Below are 21,362 nucleotides of genomic sequence, written 5' to 3'. Positions count from 1 at the left end.
TGAGCTTATGATGCTGTTGACTACTGCAGGTTAGGTACCGCCATGGTTGTTCACTTTCATGTGGAATTAGAAACAGAATTCCATAAATCATGAAGAAAATGGCTTAGTCCAGAAGAAAATTTCTCCCTCCTTCAGACAAAACGGGACAGTGAGGGAACAGTTACACTTCTGGGAACAGATTGTGTGGCTTGAAGGTATCCTTTTAACAAATGCAAAACTTACAAAAAAAGGATAGGCTATGTTGCTTATATTACTGCCTGATTATTTCCAGATGTTACTTAACAGATTGGCAGCATTGTCGAACTACTCTTCTATCTCAGCTTATCTTTTTGCACTATGCAAGAAGAATAAACAAGAAGACCTAGTACAGGCTCTGGCTAAGACACGTGTCTGAATACATTACAAGGTAACAGCATGGTTGAATACAATTAAATTCTTGTCTATCATGTTGCTAAACCAAAGAACTACTGTAAGGTTGGTAAACTGCATAGGCAATTACAGTGAAACATTTGATACAGCACTACAACTGATTTTAAAAGATTATCATGCGAAGCCAATATAGCACCCAGGAAACAGTAGTAACAATAATTAGAAATAAACTAAAATAATGTTTTCTTAAGTTAAAAATACCATTTATGAAGTAGCAATAAACAATTAATAGGTTACGAACAGCCAGCTACAAACCTGCCCAGCTACAAATCTCAAAAGGGAAAATACTTCTTTTTAGCAGCATATATGCAGAAATCTATTCCTGCCTCAGTACTTTTCAACTGTGTCATTAAGCAATGAATATAGAAGCCTTCCAACTGCTAACTGTGGCTTACTATTTACAAAGTTTATTTATAAACTCATTTTCATGCAAGTATAAAATACTAATTCCATGGACAAATACACACTTGTTCATCACTCTAAATTATATACATTGTATTTGCATCTAATATTCAGAGAAGTGCAAAGTCCACAGTGATGTAAATAACAATAGTTTTGTAAACTATCAGACGACAAGCTCTTAAGAGATACCAGTAACTGTATGATAACATACTTTTTTGTATACTGCTGAAATCAAACATCTTTGCAGTAAAAGAACATACATTTCAGCTACATTCAAGTGATTATTTTATTACCATATATTATGCATTACAAACTTTAGTGGAGATGAGCAAGAGCACTACAAAACCATTTAATGCAAGAGGTGTACTGCATGGTATGTGCAGGCATAGCAAAGGAGAGACAAGAACTGGAAAGAAAAACAAGCTAAGGAAACTTGTACAAAAATGGACAGTAATACTGACTAACACTGGGTTATAATCTTACTTGTAACAGACCTGAAAGGCTAACAGAGATCCAATTCAGAAACACCTGTGCACTGTAGGTACAGTTTGGTGCAGATCAAGAGTGCACTAATACAGTCAACGCTGTACGCATAAGATAATGCACAAAATACGCTGATATGCATATAAACAACTAATTTGTTTACAGTAAGTAGGGCAGCACAGTTGTAGCACTGCACCCTTGGCACTTAGTGATAGGACAACAGGTATTTGGTTTAACTAAATTCATAAACAGGATACATACTGGTTTGTAAGATGTAAAACACATTATCCCTTTTAACCTTCTGGTTTTACAGTATTTTCCTAATTTTCAAGTTCAAACACAAACACACCACACTAACTAGATATGGAAGACGTTTCAGATTTGGCGTAAAAAAAGACCTCCAATTAAAAACAAAGGACAGAAACTCAAATTAATTCAAATTACATTATTTAGATCCGTTACTGATGTCTTGTGCTGAAAAAAGAATCCGAAACGTTAAACAAACAAAAAAAAAAGCAACCTTGTAATACAACCCACAATGTCTTTATGGGCTTTTCCTGAACAGTAATTGCTTCCTTAATGTCCCTTTCATATATGGTAATTTCACTTAAAAGAACTGCTGAAGTTATTCATCTGAAAAGCTATAACTGAATTAGAGGTTTGGCCTAGCATATGGTATCACACAGAATGGAAGAGAATATGCTTTTCTTTAAAGCAAGTATGTTTCAGCTACAAAAGGATTCCAATTTTAAGTGATTGTCCTTTATTTAAACTATATTAACAACTATCAGGAGGGAGCCAATTAGGGTTGGTTGTTTTTTTTTCCCGTTTTAAACTGGCTAAATTGCCATTTTATATTATATATAACAAATGTAATAAAACATATAATGATGTAACACTTTAAAATTAACTGCTTTAAAATATTTTACAAAGACGTTTTATTATATATGACCTATACAACACACAAGAGTATGAAATATTTTGAACATATACACATTTCTGTATTTTTCATGTAATTATTATTTTGCACCAAACATTGGTGTCTGTAATTCTAACAATCCTTTCAGATAAAAACTCAATGTTTTTGTAGATATGGGTTTACTTCCTGAAAAATAAAGCCTATTACAAGGAGAATTTCTCTAATGACTTTTTTTCTTTTCCCAATTTCATATTTTGCACAAAGCTTTTCAAATGGATCAATATACATAAAAAGACTAACCTCTCTGTAATTTGCAGTGCAATTTGCTAGGGATAAAGTTGAAACCAAACCTGACCCTCTCCCCACTACCAACATTGAAAACTGCAGTCAAAGTAAATGTCAATACCAATCGCTATTGAGACTCCTTTCCCCCTTATTTAAAATGCAAACCTTTTCAATATCCATTTTAATGAAAATATTTGCATAGAGCAGCCTTGTATTATTTCTAAAGAACATTATGAGCATTTTAACACAAGATAAGGCACATGTTTTTCAGCATTAATAATCTAAAACTAATCCTGAGGATCTGCTCCTCCCCCTCAGCAAAGTTTGCTTTTTTAATATACCCTGTATTACCTGAAGAAAGCAGAAAAGCAGTATAGAATAAACTCTTTACCTGAACTAAATTCAGAACAGTAATGACTCTTGATAATAGCATAACAAGTCCACAGATAAAGAATTTAGTCATTATCTCAGCAAATTCTCTTTAGGGGAAAAAGAGAAAAAAAAAGATACAGCCAGTAGCACTGTAAATGTCAGACAAAAGTTCACATAATATGGATAACACATAACAGTGAGTTTTACTAAAATAAGCTCCCATCAGAAACAAGGTAGCTAAACTGTGAGGCACTTAAGGTTGACAAGAAAAGGAGGAATGCAAGGGCTCTGTTTCATAGAAAACCTGAAGTTGCATATCATATTCTTGTATTAAGCCTTCTATTAAAGTGCTAGAAATTGAGAGTTAAAACAAAAGGATTTAAATATAAAAGAAGTGATTAAAGAGCTTAGTATGCATTAAAATTAAGTGCTTTTGATTCTCATTAATTCAGAGCTTTTTAATAGTTTTTAAAAAATAAAGTCTGGAAATAATCCATGTGTGAAATCATCTTTCTTGTGCCATTGATGCTATTTGTAAAGTGCCCAATTATTTTCTAAACAACAAAACCATTTGCCTTATCTTATGTTGTATAGCATGACATAGTCTGTAACACATACGTAATCCATACTGCAATGATACAGTCAATCTGATGGAAAACAGCACATGCGTACTTTTAATTAGAAGTTTTAATTCCTCCCGTCACTCTAAAAAGCCAGGTCTTGGATTACATATCCACCAGTAAATAGTGCAACCAACCTCGTATTCTCAAAATGTAATTTAGCTGTTAAAGCCCGATGCTCAAAGAGATTTATCAAGCCTTTCCTCAGAGCAGCCTGACGCCCAGACAAAATCACAGATGGAGCTCTAGAACTGAATCACATAAATCCACTAGATGCCAAATCTGAGAAGGGTCTGGGTTCTGTTGGATGATGAAGAGGCTGAAGATGTGTGGCAGTCTGTGTGTTACTGATCACATCTAACTGAGAGGGATATGCTTCATTTACATTTCCTCCATTGAAACCGTTTTGGAACTGGTGGGAAAAGAGAGAATATAAGTGGTTAGAATGGGAAACCAATTTATTTTAGTTTTTTATAAATCCTCCCAAAGACACGGATTCAATGAAATAATCTTAAAATACAATGGATAGCTTTTAAACTCTTTTTTTTTTTTTTAATGATGAATTAGGAGAAGTTAATTTGCATTAAAGTAGGGTCTGAATCCCATGTTGCAGTCAATGAGAGTCCTTTGTCTGGCTAAGTAAAGAAACATTGCTATCATCATTTAAAGTGTTGTAGAAAGCACAGTCCGAGCACTCCTAATTTCCACATCCAGCTGTTATATTTTAAAAGCAACCTACTTACATATTTTCATGTCTGCAATGGGATCCAGACTTTACAGCTCTTCCAGGAATGTGCATGCAGTTCTATGGGTAAGCTGAAATGTACTGCATCCAATCTACAGGCTGAGCTATTACAGGGTGGGCTTTTCTGATAAACGGTCTACGTATTGACAAGTAAGAGCAATGACTGGCTTTCATCAGCCTTGACATAATTGTTCACAGGATTATTTTAATGATCTGATGTAATGTTTCCTGTCATGCTATGGAAAAGTCACTTTATCTACAAAATACTCTAGTCAGTCATGCAAAGAAAATACAGCAAAGTATTTTAAGCATTTCCAACACCTCTTCAGGAGTAGCTTAGACCCTAGGTATTCATTCATTCAAGGTCTGGCCTTAAAAATATATATTATAGAATCATTCATTCATCTATCAATATATGCTGGGTATTGGAAACTTCTTTTTTTACCTTCTACACAAACATTAAATTTAGTGTGACCAGTTCTTCTAGGTTTTTAACAACAAGACTATAGCCATATGAATTATGTTTTTAATCAAAGTTGCCATACTTTTAAAGATGGCTACAATAACATAAGCTAGGATTACTTCTGACAGAAGCAGATTATTCCAATATACTTCATTAATAAGATGAGCATGCTCATTAAAATTTCTAAGAGTTCTCAACACAGAATCCAGTACTTAGCAATGTTTCTCCTGATTAATACAGGAATGCTGACCTTAAACAAGTTATTACATTATATAAGGCCATTCTGCCCTTCACCACTGAAAGTGTTTTTAGACTACATTGGCTATGATCCTAACATAATAACAAGGTAGGCAGAAGGTCAAGGCAGATGACTACAACAGACCCTTCTGGCTTTCTAATCCTCTAGTCTTTTCACATTGAAATTGATGAGAGTAAGGCGGCTGAGAAAAGGATAGCGATTGTGGCTTGCATAACAACGTCTGCCCTCTCTCCAGACTCCAACTGCTGATAGAGATGTCATTGTGCTAAATCCAGCCACAAAGACTGCCCTACTTTGGTTTGACTGTGCGAACACAGGCTCAGACAGTAGTATCCTATCTGCTTAGTCACATCCTAACCTGAGTTACTGATTAGCAAAAAAAATCAAACCTTAAGTTTATTATCGTAAGTAGTGATACATCCTCCCTATTTACAACAAACAAATGTATATTATTTGCCACCGATTTACAAGATTACTTCAAGTGCAGCAGCAATACTTCAGACTTACTAGTTCCCATTGGTTCACATATTTGAAAGTTCTTAACTCTGATACAAGACTAAATACAATCTCTGTAATATAAGCATATACAAATATAGGGTTATCTTTCTCTGGACCAATGACATTTCTAGATAAAAACTGTTTCTACATTAAAACACTTCTCAACATATTTGGTTTATATAAAGCCTTACTTTGCCATCAATCTACAAAAATGTTAATTTGCAGACAGGACTGGAGGTGGAAACTGAGTAGTCTGATACAAGAGGTGTTGGGTTTTTGCATGTGAACAGTATACAGCAGTGTAGGCTGCTAAAGTCCATGCTATTTGGTTTAGGAACAAGCAGTGTCTTCCTGCCCGAAACCATCCCCAGTTGGCATACATAATTTTTGGACACATAAACACTTGGAGAGAGCTATTGGTTAGCTACGATCACTCTTTTACAAAAGGGGTTGGGGGAATAATCCTTCCTCGTCTCATCAAGACACATGCTCCTTTTTTAAGCTCATTTGGACAAATGTTCAGCAGTTCTCCTCAGAGGTAAACAGGAGCTAATGTGCATCAGTTCTGCACTAGCATTCTGCTTATGAATGCTATCCAGATTCATGCAGCATAGGTATACCATAGCAAGAGGGGCTGAATTTGCCTCTGAACAACTTAGAGATAACTTTCCACAAAGCAGCCTTTGCTCATTTTTTTTTTTAATGACAAACAAGCTAAACACAGTATTAGTACTGAAGCACAGTATTGTAGTAAATAGGAAGTAACAGACATATTCATTTCCTGCATTCAGAGGTGCTTAGTCATTAGTAAAATTTATGCAGACAAGTGAGAAGAAAAAGCAAGACAGTTAAGAAAAAGAATAATGCAACATAACAACAAAATAATCTACAAAATAAATTTAATTGAAACCAACCATCAAAAAGAAAGAAGCGGAACTGCTTTTTCACTGGCTGTTCAAAACTTGGGCATCGCACCAGTATAGCGCTTGTGAACAGAACAATTCTATACTATTTTACAGATGAACTTGGATGACCCAAGGAACCGCTTTGCAGCAACCAAACACGGAAGGGCTAGTAATGTCGACCAGGCAACACCGGCTTGGCAACATACAGCCAGGCACTGAGCAAACTTGTCCACTGCAGCTTGCCAATAGCTTCATGCTCTTCAGCTCTTGGGTACCCAGGCAGCAGCTGATCATCTCGCTGAACTATCCTATATTTTAGCTAGATTTCTACAATTCTGCAATCATGTTATTTTCCACTACTGAAGCAGTTTTAGAAAAGGGTATGTTTCGTACTTGTATTAAGCATATCAAAAAAATGGGTATGTTCTACTTGCATTCCTCACCTCTGTCTTCTGTAGGTTAAATGGCAATTAATACTTTAATTCCGTAAATGCTTAAGCATGTGCATAAGCATTTGTAGGATCAGTACTTTAGAACCTCAACTCCCTGAGGTAAAAAAAAAAAAAATACAATAACTATAGCCTTGTACTTGAGCATTAACTGAAAGAAATGGTAAAATTTAAATTACTTCAAAGGTTGTTCAGGAACTGCCTTAGTAATTGATTTTTATTTTATTTAATTTCTAAGTTAATTTTACCTATGAAGAACTGTGCCTAATGCTGTAGTCTATGCTACAGCCAGGTGCTGCTTCTACAGCTTTTACTGTGCATTCTCCTCAGCATAGAGTGAAAAAGGTCTAACTTACCTACTTGAATATAATTTTTTTCCTCCTATTTTGTCCGCAGCAGATAATTTAGCAGCCTGGGGAACAAGCCGACTTTCACTTATTGTGTGTAGAAATGCAATAGTGCATAATATTTCATGCTATTTATGTGACATTACAATCTGGTATTTTAAGTAATCCTAAAAGCACTGAAGAATCTGAGAAGCTAGAGAACATTAGGGTTTTTTTAAAAAGGTATCTTTCTGGATCTTTACAACATATTTCATGAAAACAAATGTGCCAGACAGTACTTCTGACATCATGACACTCCTCTCAAAAAAGATATATAAGCAAATCCTAAACTTTCAACTCATCTGCTTTTCCTTTGCTCCTATGGGAAAATTACTGGTAGGTACAACAGACTAGTTTGCTCACTCTTGTTTTAATACTGCAAAGAGAGCTACAGAGCTATGGATACCTGTACATAACAAACTGACCAAATACAACTCTCTTCAATCTAAAGAACAAATAAAGAAAGGACATTCCCCACACTGCTAACCCATCAAAATCAGTGACACACAATTATAGGAAACGGCGTCCTGGTAGCCACCCACAACTATAAAACCAATGCAAGCACTGGAGCAATGCTGCTCACCTTACCTTATTCAACAATGTTTGTTGACATGTCATCATAGGATCATATTGCATTTGATCCACGCAGCTGGGCTGTGCTTCTTGCGTGCACTGGTACATAGAAACAGCGCCTGCGTAGCATGTTTGAGGAGTTAGTGTAACAGATTCAGAGTTCATCCCGCATTCATGATTTTCGGGAACTTGGTGCAAGCAACTGAGAAAATCCTCCAAGTTGGAAGAAGCAGAATAGGTCGATCCGTCAAAACCTGCTAAAGGGAAATCCATTTGAGAAAAATTAGAAAGCTGTGGCATCATTGCTGTGGGTTGCTTGTAAGGGATAAACTCTTGCCTACACGCATACGGGGAAGTGTTTACTTCTGATTTGTAAGAGAACTCAGATGTAGTTGTATGCATGCCAGGGAATTCGTATTGCTGGGGCTGCTGCTGCGAGCAGCTATGAGACATGCTAGTGCCAGAGCTCCAATTTGTGAACATCCCATTGACTTGCATATGTTTCATCTTTTGACAGAGTTGTTGCTGCTGCTGCTGCTGCTGTTGCTGCTCCATGAGCTGTTTCTGGTGCTGATGAAATTGATGTGGATCTAACCCTGGCTGTACCAAGCAACCTTCATTCTGGACCAACGACTGCTGCTGGTTACAGCCTGAGTATAAGAAGTCAGACTTATTTAAGGAATCCTGAACATAAGTCAGGATTTCATCAGTTATGTTAATATCCCCAATATCATCCACATCAGATATTTCTGTTTTAAAAAACTCCTCATCCTGCTGAATACACTTTAGATCTTCGAAGTCGATACCCAGATTTTTCATGATGTTGTACAAATCACTGGTTTTGTTATCCTGAAAGAGTGCTGCACTGTCTTCAGGGAGAGGCACAGTACTGTCCTGGGAACACTCCATTATCTCCCGCTTGAGAATATTGTCATTTCCAGAAGGTAGAAGATTATCTATCCAGCTGCTGCTAACACCACTACTCAGTTCATCTCTGCTGTCTGCAAAGAAGTTCTGCTCAATGGAAAGTTTATGTGATGCTGGAGGGCAGAGATACACAGATTCATCTTGCCTTAACATGGCACCTAGCAGTGAGTTTGGATCCACAGAATCATTTTGTAGCGTTGCTTTGGCTCCTTTCCCTGTTGTGCTTTTATTCTTCGGCTGAGAAGGATCCGTAAGGCTCAACATAGGAAAAGATACCTCATATAACACAGCCTCACCAGTGGCAAACATGAAGGGCAATTTCATGTTACGCTTCCGTAGATGCTCTGCCCCTTCTTCATCTCTGAAAATAAATCATATATATAGCATAATACTGCAGTACTAAGCAGTTATTGTAGTCTTCTTGTCCCCTGGAATTAATGTTAAAAAAAAAACTATATTTGTAGGCATTTTTCAAATTCCTAGCTATTCTAGCTCAACTTGGCTGAGTTAAACCAAGAGGCAGATTATGAAATAAGGAGCTTATGACTGTAATACCATATTTACATATTACATTTGTAATTAAATCTAGATAGCATACACCATTTTCTGTGCATTATGAGCTGAAATGAAAATAAGCGGGCTTTGCTTCACACTTTGCTTTTCTTGGCATATCAAGTAAATGAATACTTCAATACTGAAGTATCTCTCCATTTTACAGACTCCTTAACAAAAATTATTTAACCTGTATAATCATGCTGAATTCCATAATATGTAGAATTTACTTCAGCACCATAAAGGACTTAATTTACATTATCTGCTGTTTTTTCTATACAACTGCAGTTGGACTGCTTAGTTTTCATTAATGTGGATACTGTATTAAAAATAGGGCTGTAATGAGTAACATGGTGCTTGTATCCCTGCTCTCATTCTTCATATGAAATAAAAATGTCTAAAGTTTTACACATAAAGGACTATGCCACACAAAGTACTGAACTAACAATTATTTTCAATAATTCAATATTTGTTTGTTAGCAAATTGAAAGAGGCTTTCTTTTGGGAGTTCAGGTTTTAAAGGGGGTTTATTTAAACATAAATAATTCATTTCTGAATATAAAAAAAGCTCAAAAGTTTTCAGTTTTTGAAGTATACTGCTTCATATAATGATGACTTACGTAAGAGGTCTTTGGGTAGAAATGATGTAATCCGGTCTTCCATTCTTGTAGACAAGACGTGCATTTGCCTGCACCCAGGCCCATCGATTTTCTTTGGTTAGAAGCCTAAATACAGTCATTCCACTCTCACCTGTCTTCATCACTAGAATCAAAGAGTAAGCATACTTTTTACTGTCCAGTGAACAAAACCAAGAAAATCTGGTATGTCATGAAAGTACTCCCATTTGTACATCAATTTTACAAATCTCATGTCCTCAATCAGCCATTTCTCTACAGCACTAATTATTCTTAGTGAAACAGGATAACTGATCACTTTAAGATGCCTACTTTAATTTACTGGTAAGATAACAGTCAAACTGCAGGCAATTGTCAGAGATCCCCTACAGACTGGCAACTGTAAGGGGCAACATCCTGTACTGAGCTTCATCCATTATTTCTGCAGTAACAGAAATTAATAAATACTAGAACATGTAAATGACAAGAGCTCAAGTCTCTTTTACATCTGAAAAGTGATTATTACTTAAGAAATCAAAACCCACATTTGCTCTGAATCCAATTCTTTCACATTTTGACTGGTTAATGGAGAGCTACTTCAAAATCTGTTGTCATTCCCACTATTACTTCACTGGCAATGCTTGATAAAAACACTACATTTTTTTGTTCTACATTGCTGAAAACACTGCATTCATAGACAGAAAATGTGAATAAAAAATAAGATGAGAAAAGTTTAAGAATCTTCAAATAATCTTTGCTATATGACTTCATTTTATCTTAGCATGAGAAATGCAAACCAAAAAAACAGTTTTAAGACAAAGTTTTAAACAGTAATTAAAAAACAGAATTTCAACCCATTCTATTCTGGAAATCTTTATTCCTTACTTAAAAAACAAAATTATTGATAGACAAAAGGGACTGAGCTATACCTGAAGAGAAAACATGCTTAATATAGGTTGAGAACTAAGCTACTGAAAGGTTAAAAAGAAAAAGCAGCTTTTTAAGAGGAGTCAGTAGAAAAGAAGCAGCCACCAAAATATCCAGAAGATGTTTCTGTAACTTCCAAAGACAAGTATGTTACAGCTAACAAAAATGTAAAAAAAGAAGCCCATTCAGTAGTTACATATCAAATAACTGATGCTTATTTCCTTAGCTTAAAACATTATACTTCTCTCCTTAAGCTGCTACTTAAACCAAATCAAGAATCAAAACCCAAAAGACACTAGCATACTAAATCACAGGTTAATTTGTGTTAAAAATCTTACACGGATATCAGAATACTTTATTTAACTTCCTAACAGGAAAGTTCTCTCTGAAACAGTCCCTTTGCCCAAAGGAAGTTGTTGAAACAGCAGAAGCTGGACCAAGCAGAGAAGGAAGTGAGAAAAGCAAGATATGACAGAAACTGAAATATGTAACCTAAAGGGGTCTAGATACTAAATATTAATTCATCCAGTGTAAGCTTTTATAGGGAGGAAAAGATCACATGAACAGTGTTCTTTTTGTTAATAACTTCATAGTATTTTTTTCAGTACGAATATAATATATGCTTTAATTTTTCAGCTTTTCTTAGGGAATGAAGCTTACTTCGGACATGATTTTCAGCACAATAAAGCATATCAGCTGCATGGATAAACTGGTATCCTGTTCCTCTCATACATAGCTCTGCTTCAGTGTATCCCAGGACAATCTTTCCTCTGGAAGGTAAAAACAAAAAACTGCAACACTGCTGATGAACCAACTCACAGAATTAAAGTCAGGCAAGTTAATTATGGCTAGAACATTTCATATGCAAGTGCTAACTACATTTTGTTGCAATACCAATTGCATGCAGAAGCATGATGGTTCTAAAAGGAAAAATACAGTCAACAAACAAAAATTTTTACTAGTTCCCCAGGATGCCTCCAGTGACTAGGAACGGGCTCGCAAAATTATCATTAAAAAAAAAAGATAGAGGGAGGAAAAATAGGAAAAAGGGGTGGGAAATAATATATGCAAAAGTGTAAAATGTGACAAAAATTGAAGGTTTCAAGTGAAACATAATGGAAAAAAAATCAAACAGAAGAAAGAAAAGCCTGTGTTAACATTTTGTTAACTTTTACTTGTATCAGTTTATAGAACCCATAGAACATTTTGGTTTATCAACAGACATAATACCAAGTAATTTGACTACGTTATCCCATAAGTAGGCATGGAAATCCATATGTGATTCCACTGAAAATGAGTCAGAAACCTGAAAGCACTGTCAGTCAATAATGGAGGGAGAAGAGAAGGAAGGAGACAAGAGGCTTTTTTTTTTTTAAGAAAGAAGCACCTCAATGGGCTTCTTGCCATGTTAATGCATAGTTAGTTATGTTATGTTGATCTGGTAACGCAATAGCATTCCCAGTATTTACACAGGGAAAAGAATGACTTGGAAATGGGTAAAGCCACAGTACAAAAAAAGGACTTAATTTATTTTGAAGTAAATAACATCTTAATTGTATTTTACATCTATTTGAGTTGAAGGAGAAATAGTTAGGTTTATGTGGGGGGGTTTGTTTTTTTTTTTTTGGGGGGGGGGGGAAGGGGGCTGTTTGTTTGGTTTGTAATGATTGATTCAAAAGGCAATATGCCCTTTCAAGGAAGTACACTGACAAAGACAAAAATCCTACAGTTCCAAAACAGTCATCAGTAGCCAGCTTTACATTTCAAATACATAGATGAAACCTATCTCTTAAGCAAATTATCAGAGTGTTAGGCAGAATAATTTGCACCTACTTTGCATCACAGCCAGTAGGTGTGAAATCCAGTTTGTGTTTAGTTCTGAAGATGAAGTTTTTGGTTCGTATCTCAAGGATAGATGGTGGCTGCAGGGGAGTAGCTACTGCAAACAGAGCGAGCTGAGGAGACAGAGAAGCACCATCTTTCCCTTTCTTGTTTTGTCCATGGAGAAACTTTAACCGTCCTTGAAAATTCATAGCCTTAGGATAAGGAAAAAAGTAACTGTTATATGTTGGAGATACTTAAGAATAAAATATTTCTGTTATGATGCAATATATATATTTACCTTTTTTTAGACCCATCTGATTCAAGCTTTGTACCATCACATACACAAATGCTAGCTACAATACAGAACACTGTAGTTACAGCCCTGAGCATATCACTTTGAGATCTACTAATAAACTCACTGGAAAAAGAACTAACAGAAAGTTAGTAAAAACTGGATTTTCTAATATTCTGGTAAACATGGCATTATACATGCACACCATTAACATGAAATTATTTATCTTGCATTTGTCAGTCATTAGTATGAAGTATGCAAACATGTACAACTGCAAAATCCTACATAAACAACTCTATTTGTAAGAAGTCACCTAGAATATGATAAAGCCACATTTCTTTTAACATCCCCAACACTGACAAACAGAAAAAAAAAAAGTATTAGAAAGAGCAAGTACAGACTTTCTCAACTAAGTGAAAACTATGGCTCTGTTAGTTATCATGACTTACTGCATCTCAAGATACTCAACAGAAAATAATTTTTGTAATGCTTCTTTATCCGCAAATCACACAGTACTTTACAAAAGCAGACCCTTATTCATTTTTCATTGAATAAACTGAGCCATGAGAAATGAGAGAACTTGCACCTGGTTGCAACATGTTGAAGGGGACAAACTTAGTGTCACTAACTCAAACATAGTGGTTCAAGCAGCTGGGATAGCTATGAAGACTCAACAAATAAAGCAAGTTGCTGTACTTACTGTAAACATAGTGAAGATTTCCAACTTGCAAGCATACGTGGAATATTTTACAGAACTCCATACTCACCAGGAACCCAGATGAATTATCCAGGAGGCATCGTAACCTGCAGATGAAATTCCTTTCCATAAAGGAAGAATTCTCTGGAGGAAGTTGGTCTGGGTTATAATAGGTTGCTGGCTGTGAAAAGCCATTATCTCCTACAGGAAAGGATTGTTTATAAGGATTATTTTTAGAAGAACACCTACTGAAGGCTATCTATAACAAATCATCTTCTGTCTCATAAACAAAGCATTAGGTCATGACCTGAGCAAGAACAATGCAAACTGGAAACATCCTCAGAGCCTATACTGATTATAACACCAGGTTAAGTACCAGTTCTTCTGATGGGAAGAATAAATATCTACATAATGCTAGCTGAACATATTAAAAAAGAAATTGATTAAAGTAGCAGGAATGGAGAAGATCCTTATGATCATAGCATTATCCTTTGTTATAAATCTGAACTTAGTTTAAAAATCCTCAACATCCAAACATTTTGTATTACTTGAGGCCCTAAAATAATTAGCAGCTTTTAGTCAGTTGGGAACACAAGGTACAAAATAAACAACTGTTTGTAATCCTGCTCACCACTTCCTGTTATTCAGTCAAATCTGATGCCAAGTTGACTTGGCATCATACTTTTCAAATGCAACCTTTTGTAAATTAATACGCACTTGCTTAAGTGCTATAGAACACTGTTTCACTCTAAAGCACACAGTAAGCCTCATTTCTGAATGCCAGCAGCTGCTTGCTCTACCAAGCTGTAATATTAACTAGTTGCATAGCATGTTTTCAACTGGACTGCGTAGACAGGTGATGCAATGTAACAATGTTGACAACTAAATGAAAGATTGAAATCTACTGAGCTGTGAGCCAGTCAAGTTAGTAACACTTGCTGGGTTTTATTTCTCTGTCAAATCACAGCATTTCCATACTCTAAAATATTAAATATGAAACTATTAAGAGTTTTAAATCAAGTTGCTTTATGAATCGTAGATTTATTAAAAAATAACATGGACTTTTTCTGGATTAAACCCAATAACCTGTAACCAAGTTAACTTACAGTAACAGAGTTTTATCTACATATTTAAACAACTGTTGTGCAAAATGGAGCATTGTTGAGTTGTCTCAGCAGTTTTACTGTCATCATGAGGCAGGCATATGCTTCCCAAGTTACACATCACTATCTGTACCTATAGATCTCTGTTCTGATAGATAGTAAATGTGTTTCTCTTTAGTTGTTTCTCACTATAGCAGGTCGTTTAAGCATCAGCCAATAACATGTGATAACCTGATGCTCTAACAAGCATACCATTTGGTCTTAAAGGCTCATGTATTTCAGTTTTCATTTCTCTTCCCTTATTCCCAAGAGAAGTGCTGGTCCATGTGGTAGCCTGCATATAATACTGACAAATGTAGATGAGAACATTCCTTGTCCTTCCATGACATTAACACTGTAGCTAGCACATTCTTAGTTACAGAGCAGATCTACCAGCCTGCAGCTTAAAGAAGCTGTCATATCCAACTGTCTGCTGGCCTTCCTAAGGTAAAAAATCTAGTGCCATGATCTGTAACCAAGGGTAGCAGATAAAAAAGAGAGATCATTACTTCAGAGAAATCACTTTCTCATTCAAACAACTATTTTAAGACAAGCCATACAACTGAGGGTGAACACAGAAAAATCAAACTTCCTTGCTTATTATGTCACCAAAAGAAACTGTCCACTTCTGACTGCCCTGTTTGCCACACAAACAGGCAGGTACCTGCTTTGCTGTTTACCACAGGACAAACTGATCAGACATGCAAGCCAGTAACTTATGCTCCAAATTAAAGTCTTCCAATTTAAAGTATAATTAGTATTTTAATGGTGCTGTCCTATAAATCACAGTGCTTACCTAAAGTGTAAAAAAATTGTAATTCCTATTGTTAGCTTAACATAGCTTAAATTCAGTAAGTTTAAAACATGTTATTCCTTCCTTTGTTACTATAAAATAATTAATTTCTTTTTTCTTTTACATACAGAGATTAAAAAAACCCAAACACTAATCAGACAGGAAAACACAAAAGTTGAGTGCATTCTCACCTTGTACGCTTGGTCCAGAATCTGCAGACTGGGCAGGATTTAATGCCCAATGTAGCTGTCGTTGAAACTCAGGTCTGTCTTCTGTGTGAATCAATTCAAATACACTCTGATGTATAATATCAGACTGTATACAAAGAGGAAAAAGGTGGGAAAGAGAGAATAAGAAACTTGTATGACAATGTGTGATATAAATCCCCTGACTGGTAACACTGCTACAGATACAACAAAATCCATTTTGCTCAGAGATAAAAACATACATTTGCATGCACATGGCAAAGCTTTGTGAAACAATTTTTAGCAGCACAGAAAATAATTCAGTCACACCCATGACTGCAAACATAAGAAATAATAATTAAAAAATACTACCTTAGAAAGAATAACATTACGTCAGGTATTTCTTTACCTGCTTTTATCTAAACAAGCCTGGAACTGTTATGCTTAAGGTTTAAATCACTTAACTTTACATACTTGTAAATAAAGTACTTGCCAGCTGGTACTTGGACCTGACCCATTCTAGGTGCTGCGGGAATACAAAAGAAGCCAAAACTTCCAGAACTAAGCCAAGTAGATTATAAACATTGGTTTTGTTTGCATGAAAGCTTTGTCAGTTCTTAATGATGCATTAAAATCTGTAATTATTAAGTACTCATATCACCACCAGTTGCATAGTTAGGATTGTGAATCTAAATGGTGAAGATGCAATTAGAGACAAAAAGCCCACCTAAAATATTCAAGAAAAGCCTGTCAACTCAGAGGAGTTAAACTGCTCATTTTCTGCATGGATGGAAAATCGAACCATTCTATAAACAGAAAGTATTTAAAATAAAACACAGATCTAAAGAAATTAGATGAGCTGGCAAAAGCAGAAGCCTAGCTCAAATTCTGCTGTGATGAATTTTATAAAAGAGTCAGTATTTTCCAGAATAAATTGCCAGAAATGCTAATTTTTGTAACTTTAAGACTTCACTCCTATAACATGCACTTGATTTACTGGCATTACTATACAAATTTTATGCCCAATTTGTTTTCCGAGCATTTTTCTTCATTCCCCAACACCAAAAGAATCTGTAACCCCAGGAATAATAATGTTTTCTTTGGAATATTTTCTTCTATATAAATATTCCCAACCTCTTAGCAGTTAGCTAAAATTGCAGAACACGTGGAGTTCTCCCTATTTTTAGACAGCAACTGAATCTATCATGAACCAGTACCCAAAGATATAACCCAATAACTAAATTTTTATCTTCTTAACATAAACTAATCCCAGGAGTTCCCTAAGGAAGGCAACGTGAGCCCACTGGGTCTTGGTCTTTACTACTTTGGTACGTGGCTTGCAAGCCCAAGGAAGTTAGACACGTGGTCTGCATCATAAACTGTAAATAACAAATGCTGCTTTGAAATAAATAAATAAATAAATAAAGTAAATATGAAAAAGAGAACACTAAAATTCTAAAAATACTGAAATCACTCAGTTGATAGTTAAAGCCTCAGGGCATATGAAGTTAATTTTGTATGAAGGGTTTCTATTAATATAATTACCTTCCCATTGAATTATGTCTCACTCAGCATCATAAACTGGGTATACTCCACAGTATTACATTTCAAACAGTTGTTCCAGTAAAGCCTAATTAAGTGTGAAAATTTTATGTCTCGCCTAACTCAGCTTTGGGAACTTTATTCCTGTTGTGCTTGGCCTGAGGTCCCATTTCAGCTATGTAAACTGATAGAAAAGTAATATGGTTTCAAAGTAACCCAACACAAAGTACCTAACAGACTTCTGTTACACAAGCTATTAGACCCTAAATGTGAATACTGGTGCCTTCTGAAATTAAGAAAAAAACACTGCTAAAAAACAGAGGAAAAAATAAACTTACTTGTTGGAACCCCAAGTAGTCTTGGATAGTAGAAGAGACGTAAAAAACCACAGCATCAGCCGTAACAACTAATACAAAACCATTTAATGCCTGGGGAGGAAACACCAATATGTCAGCTTCAGAGACAAAATTCCAGATAATTGCTGTGGCTGTAAGTCTTACCTATGCATTAGTCTCTCAATAAAATGTGAAGCACGCGAAAACTTATCATTATCAACAGCACAAACAGAAGCATTCTTCATTGCATCTCCCTATAGTACACGTGGCACAATGAAGAAAATTGCTTCTAATGAAGGAAAAATGGATAACTGGAAAATTGAGGGAGAAGCCAAACCCTGTTGATGACTTTTATTTAGTACCCTTGATTGTAGGAGATGAGGGACAACAGCAAGAACAACCATGTTTTATCTAGTATCAACCACAGCTCACAAGGATTGTGTAGCTCAAGCCTTCAGGACACGCTGCTGCTGCCCACTGCACAAATGGGAGCTATGTCACAAACCCATTCCCCAAATCCGTTCTATTCATAGTGCAGACGGGCCTAAGTGGACAGGAAATCAAGCCATCAAGAGCTCCTATAGAGTCCAAGAAAACATTTTATAGCTTACTTAAAATAGAAAGCCTCTGCACAAGTGGACTGTTGCAAGTAAACAATGTTTTTGAAGAGATTTCCCCCTTCATGAAGCAACAGACTAAGCGGCTCCTCACTCAAAGTCACGCAAAGGGCATTTATCTGAACTCCAAATCAATATGGTTCACAGCAATTGTGATAGCAAACAGTACATTTGTGACTTGGCAGCTCATCTGAAAGGTGCTGATTTACTTCTATGGATTTCAGTCAAGATTTAACAAAAGGCTGTCTCGAGGGACCAGATTAGCCACTTAATTTCCTCAGCTACATTTAAAGTAAAATTTGGTCAGCATACTCAAAATACATTTTTCTGAAACTCTTTATTATGCAAAAATATTGTAACAGAAAATGTAAAGTAAGTGAAGGATATCCTATCTTACTGTAATAAGATATTTTTTATTATAAACCAGCATGATTTTTTTCACAAACATTAACTACCATAGCCCCACACTGTGGTAACCACTATTGCTTTCCCATATTTTATCTTTTCCATATTTTGCATATTTTCCATACTTTGCAGAGATACAGTTTTACAATTTCTTGTTCTTTTACTAAGACAATCTAATTAAGTCAAGTTAATATCTGATTAAATGACTGGTCTTTAAATGATGTGAACCACTCCTATTTAACGTGTAGATGTTTCTTAATCTATTCTCATAAATAATTGTGAGTTCAAAAACTCCTTATGGAAGTTTAGTGAAATTTACATGAATACAGTATAAACTAAGAAAAAAAAATTAATAATAATTAAAATGAAATTAAACAGTGTAGCCAACCCAAGAAATCTTAAGTAGTTACATAGAAACCTTGGTTTTGATGAAGTTTCCAGTAATTCCCAGGGAGCAGAATGCTGCAACAGCAGGTGCTTGTGTCCTCTGCTGACCTAATCTGCAGGGCTTTTCACCTCAAATTGTTGATATAAAAAGTCTGAAAGCTGTACAGTATCTAATTCTGACCCATATGTTAAAATCAGTTATTCTGCTCTGTTTCATGTAAGCTATGTACAGCTCCTGCACCTGGAATTCAAACACATTTTACAGTGGCCTGGTATGCAGTTCATCTTGGAGCAGGATTGTTAATGCTGTAATCAGACGCCTTCCGTAAGCCAAAAATTCTGTAAAATGCAAGTTGTCCACACATATAATACAACAAATTACTGAAGTTCCTTAAACCATGCATATATACCAATAAATGGGAGATAAGTTCTGATGGCAGTTTTGCAAAATGCAGTTCTAAAATAATCATCTTAAAAGGCATGAAATTTCTCAGTGATTTTATTATTCTGGAGCACTGGAAATAATATTTGTGCTGCTGTAAAAATAGTCTCAACATTCCTAATATAAAGGCAATTACAAAACATTAATAACTCCCACTCAGAAGTCATGAAAACCTAAATTTCACATTGAATAGAAACCTGAAATACAAATAATATACTGTACCATTTTAGATCATTTGTGTTTAAAAGAAAGCTCTTCATCTGCAGTAACTTCGTAACAATTCCTTGTCATACTCTATTAAGGTTTGAAAATTACATACATGTCCTAGTTTTTCAGTTGGTCAGGAAACAACTTTCAAGTAGCGTTAGTTTACAGTAACTATTTTGTGGGATTCTTAGAACCTGTTTTAATTTCCACCCTTTAAACAGTTACATTAATTTTGTTCTAGGCAAGCCACTGGCTCCAACTGACCTAATGTTTGCCACTTCTGATGGACGCATCTGTGTGAAGCCTGTGTACAAGACAGATTATGAACATATTTCAAATGGAGCTGGTCACAGTAAAATCTATTTTATGAAACTAATTAGAACATTGAAATACTTATATTAGCCATTTATTGAGTTTAACCTGAACGTAGTATTATACTACGTTATATTTCATGTGTTTTGACACTGTACACCATTAAAGCAAACTGTCAGACTATATGATTTAAAAAGAAACACACCTACGTTTCATTAACATTTTCCAGTTCATATTACTAGAAGTTATGGAAAGCATTTTAAAATTTGTCCTTAACTGGTGCTACAAACCATGAGTTCTTTCAAACCACTGAGACAGCAAGATATTTCAGCAAGCCCAAAGTCTCTTAGAGATTTCTTTTTAGACAATTAGTGACCAAATTTACAGCAGATGACTAACCTATCTGACCTTTATGAAAACTGTTTCTTTATATCTTTGTTAACAATAGATGCAAAGACATAGGAAAAAGAGTCTAAGAAATGACTCAGAGTTTAGAGGCACATGTAGTCATAACACCCTCCCTTCAAAGTCATTATTACCACCCGAGAAAGTGCAAGAGCTGTGTAATATTAACCTTTAGGTGCATGAAATGAGGAAAATGAGGAAAGAATATGACAATAATAAAACTTTCTCAATCTCATCAGTGAATAACTGGCACATTAAATAAAATGTATATTTTATTTTTATGTAAATCTGTGTGCAATACATCCAATGAAAAAGATACCTGCAGCAAGAGTTCTCCTTCCAGGATCTGCATTCCTTCTCCCCGTTTTGCTCCTCTACAGTTTTCCTGAATGCCATTTATCTCTGGTCTGGTAGAGTTAGAAGACTTTAATGCAACTAGAACAAAGAAAGAAAAAAGCTGAGTGATCTTTGAACAGCTCACCAGAAATTGAGGTGATGATCTGCTATTTTGTGTAAGGAAAAACTGTATTTTAAAAATGCTTACAAAGTCAACCTAATAAAAGATTTTTGTTTCAGACATTTTCCTCACTGTTAGAGATAACCCCAATTTTCCTGTTAATAAAGGAGTTTTGTTATCATACAACAACCTTCTATAACCTGGTAACAACTCAACTATGGTATGACAACATGGTACGGTGTGAGGTATACCTCAGCTATAAGCCTGCTCTAGACCAAAAGCTCCCTTCAGAGAAACGAATGAAAGAAACAGGAACCCTAAATGCATACTACACACTAAAGAAAACAACGAAATCTATTTCAAACAAAAAGGATGAGTTCTTTCTGCCATAGCTAAATTTTAAACTGTCTAAACGATTAAGCAAAGTTTCTAACTTCAGATAAAATACTGTAACCATAGATCATTTTTCAGGTTACGAATACATTCAATTGAAAAAAAAAAAAAAATTACTC

At 35.4% G+C, this 21,362-nt stretch overlaps 1 protein-coding gene across 1 annotated transcript in view; it reads right to left on the bottom strand.

Annotated features, from left to right (window-relative positions):
- Positions 1-2,235: 2,235 nt before the first annotated feature.
- The window catches only part of AHR (aryl hydrocarbon receptor), a 56,430-nt gene continuing 37,303 nt past the window's right edge, over positions 2,236-21,362 (bottom strand). Inside the window, exons 3-11 of the mRNA XM_057406198.1 lie at positions 20,713-20,828; positions 17,622-17,711; positions 15,748-15,871; positions 13,692-13,822; positions 12,642-12,844; positions 11,469-11,578; positions 9,888-10,029; positions 7,804-9,076; positions 2,236-3,922 (exon numbers count right to left, since the gene is read on the bottom strand). Coding sequence (XP_057262181.1) covers positions 3,767-3,922; positions 7,804-9,076; positions 9,888-10,029; positions 11,469-11,578; positions 12,642-12,844; positions 13,692-13,822; positions 15,748-15,871; positions 17,622-17,711; positions 20,713-20,828 — 2,345 coding nt within the window. The 3' untranslated portion in view covers positions 2,236-3,766. The remainder of the gene's footprint in view (positions 3,923-7,803; positions 9,077-9,887; positions 10,030-11,468; positions 11,579-12,641; positions 12,845-13,691; positions 13,823-15,747; positions 15,872-17,621; positions 17,712-20,712; positions 20,829-21,362) is intronic.

Source organism: Pezoporus wallicus, unplaced genomic scaffold, assembly GCF_028554395.1.
Source record: "Pezoporus wallicus isolate ANWC-B61680 ecotype Strahan unplaced genomic scaffold, APGP_CSIRO_Pwel_v1 contig_5879, whole genome shotgun sequence".
Classification (NCBI taxonomy): Eukaryota; Metazoa; Chordata; class Aves; order Psittaciformes; family Psittacidae; genus Pezoporus; species Pezoporus wallicus.
This window is presented reverse-complemented; position numbering and strand designations above follow the sequence as displayed.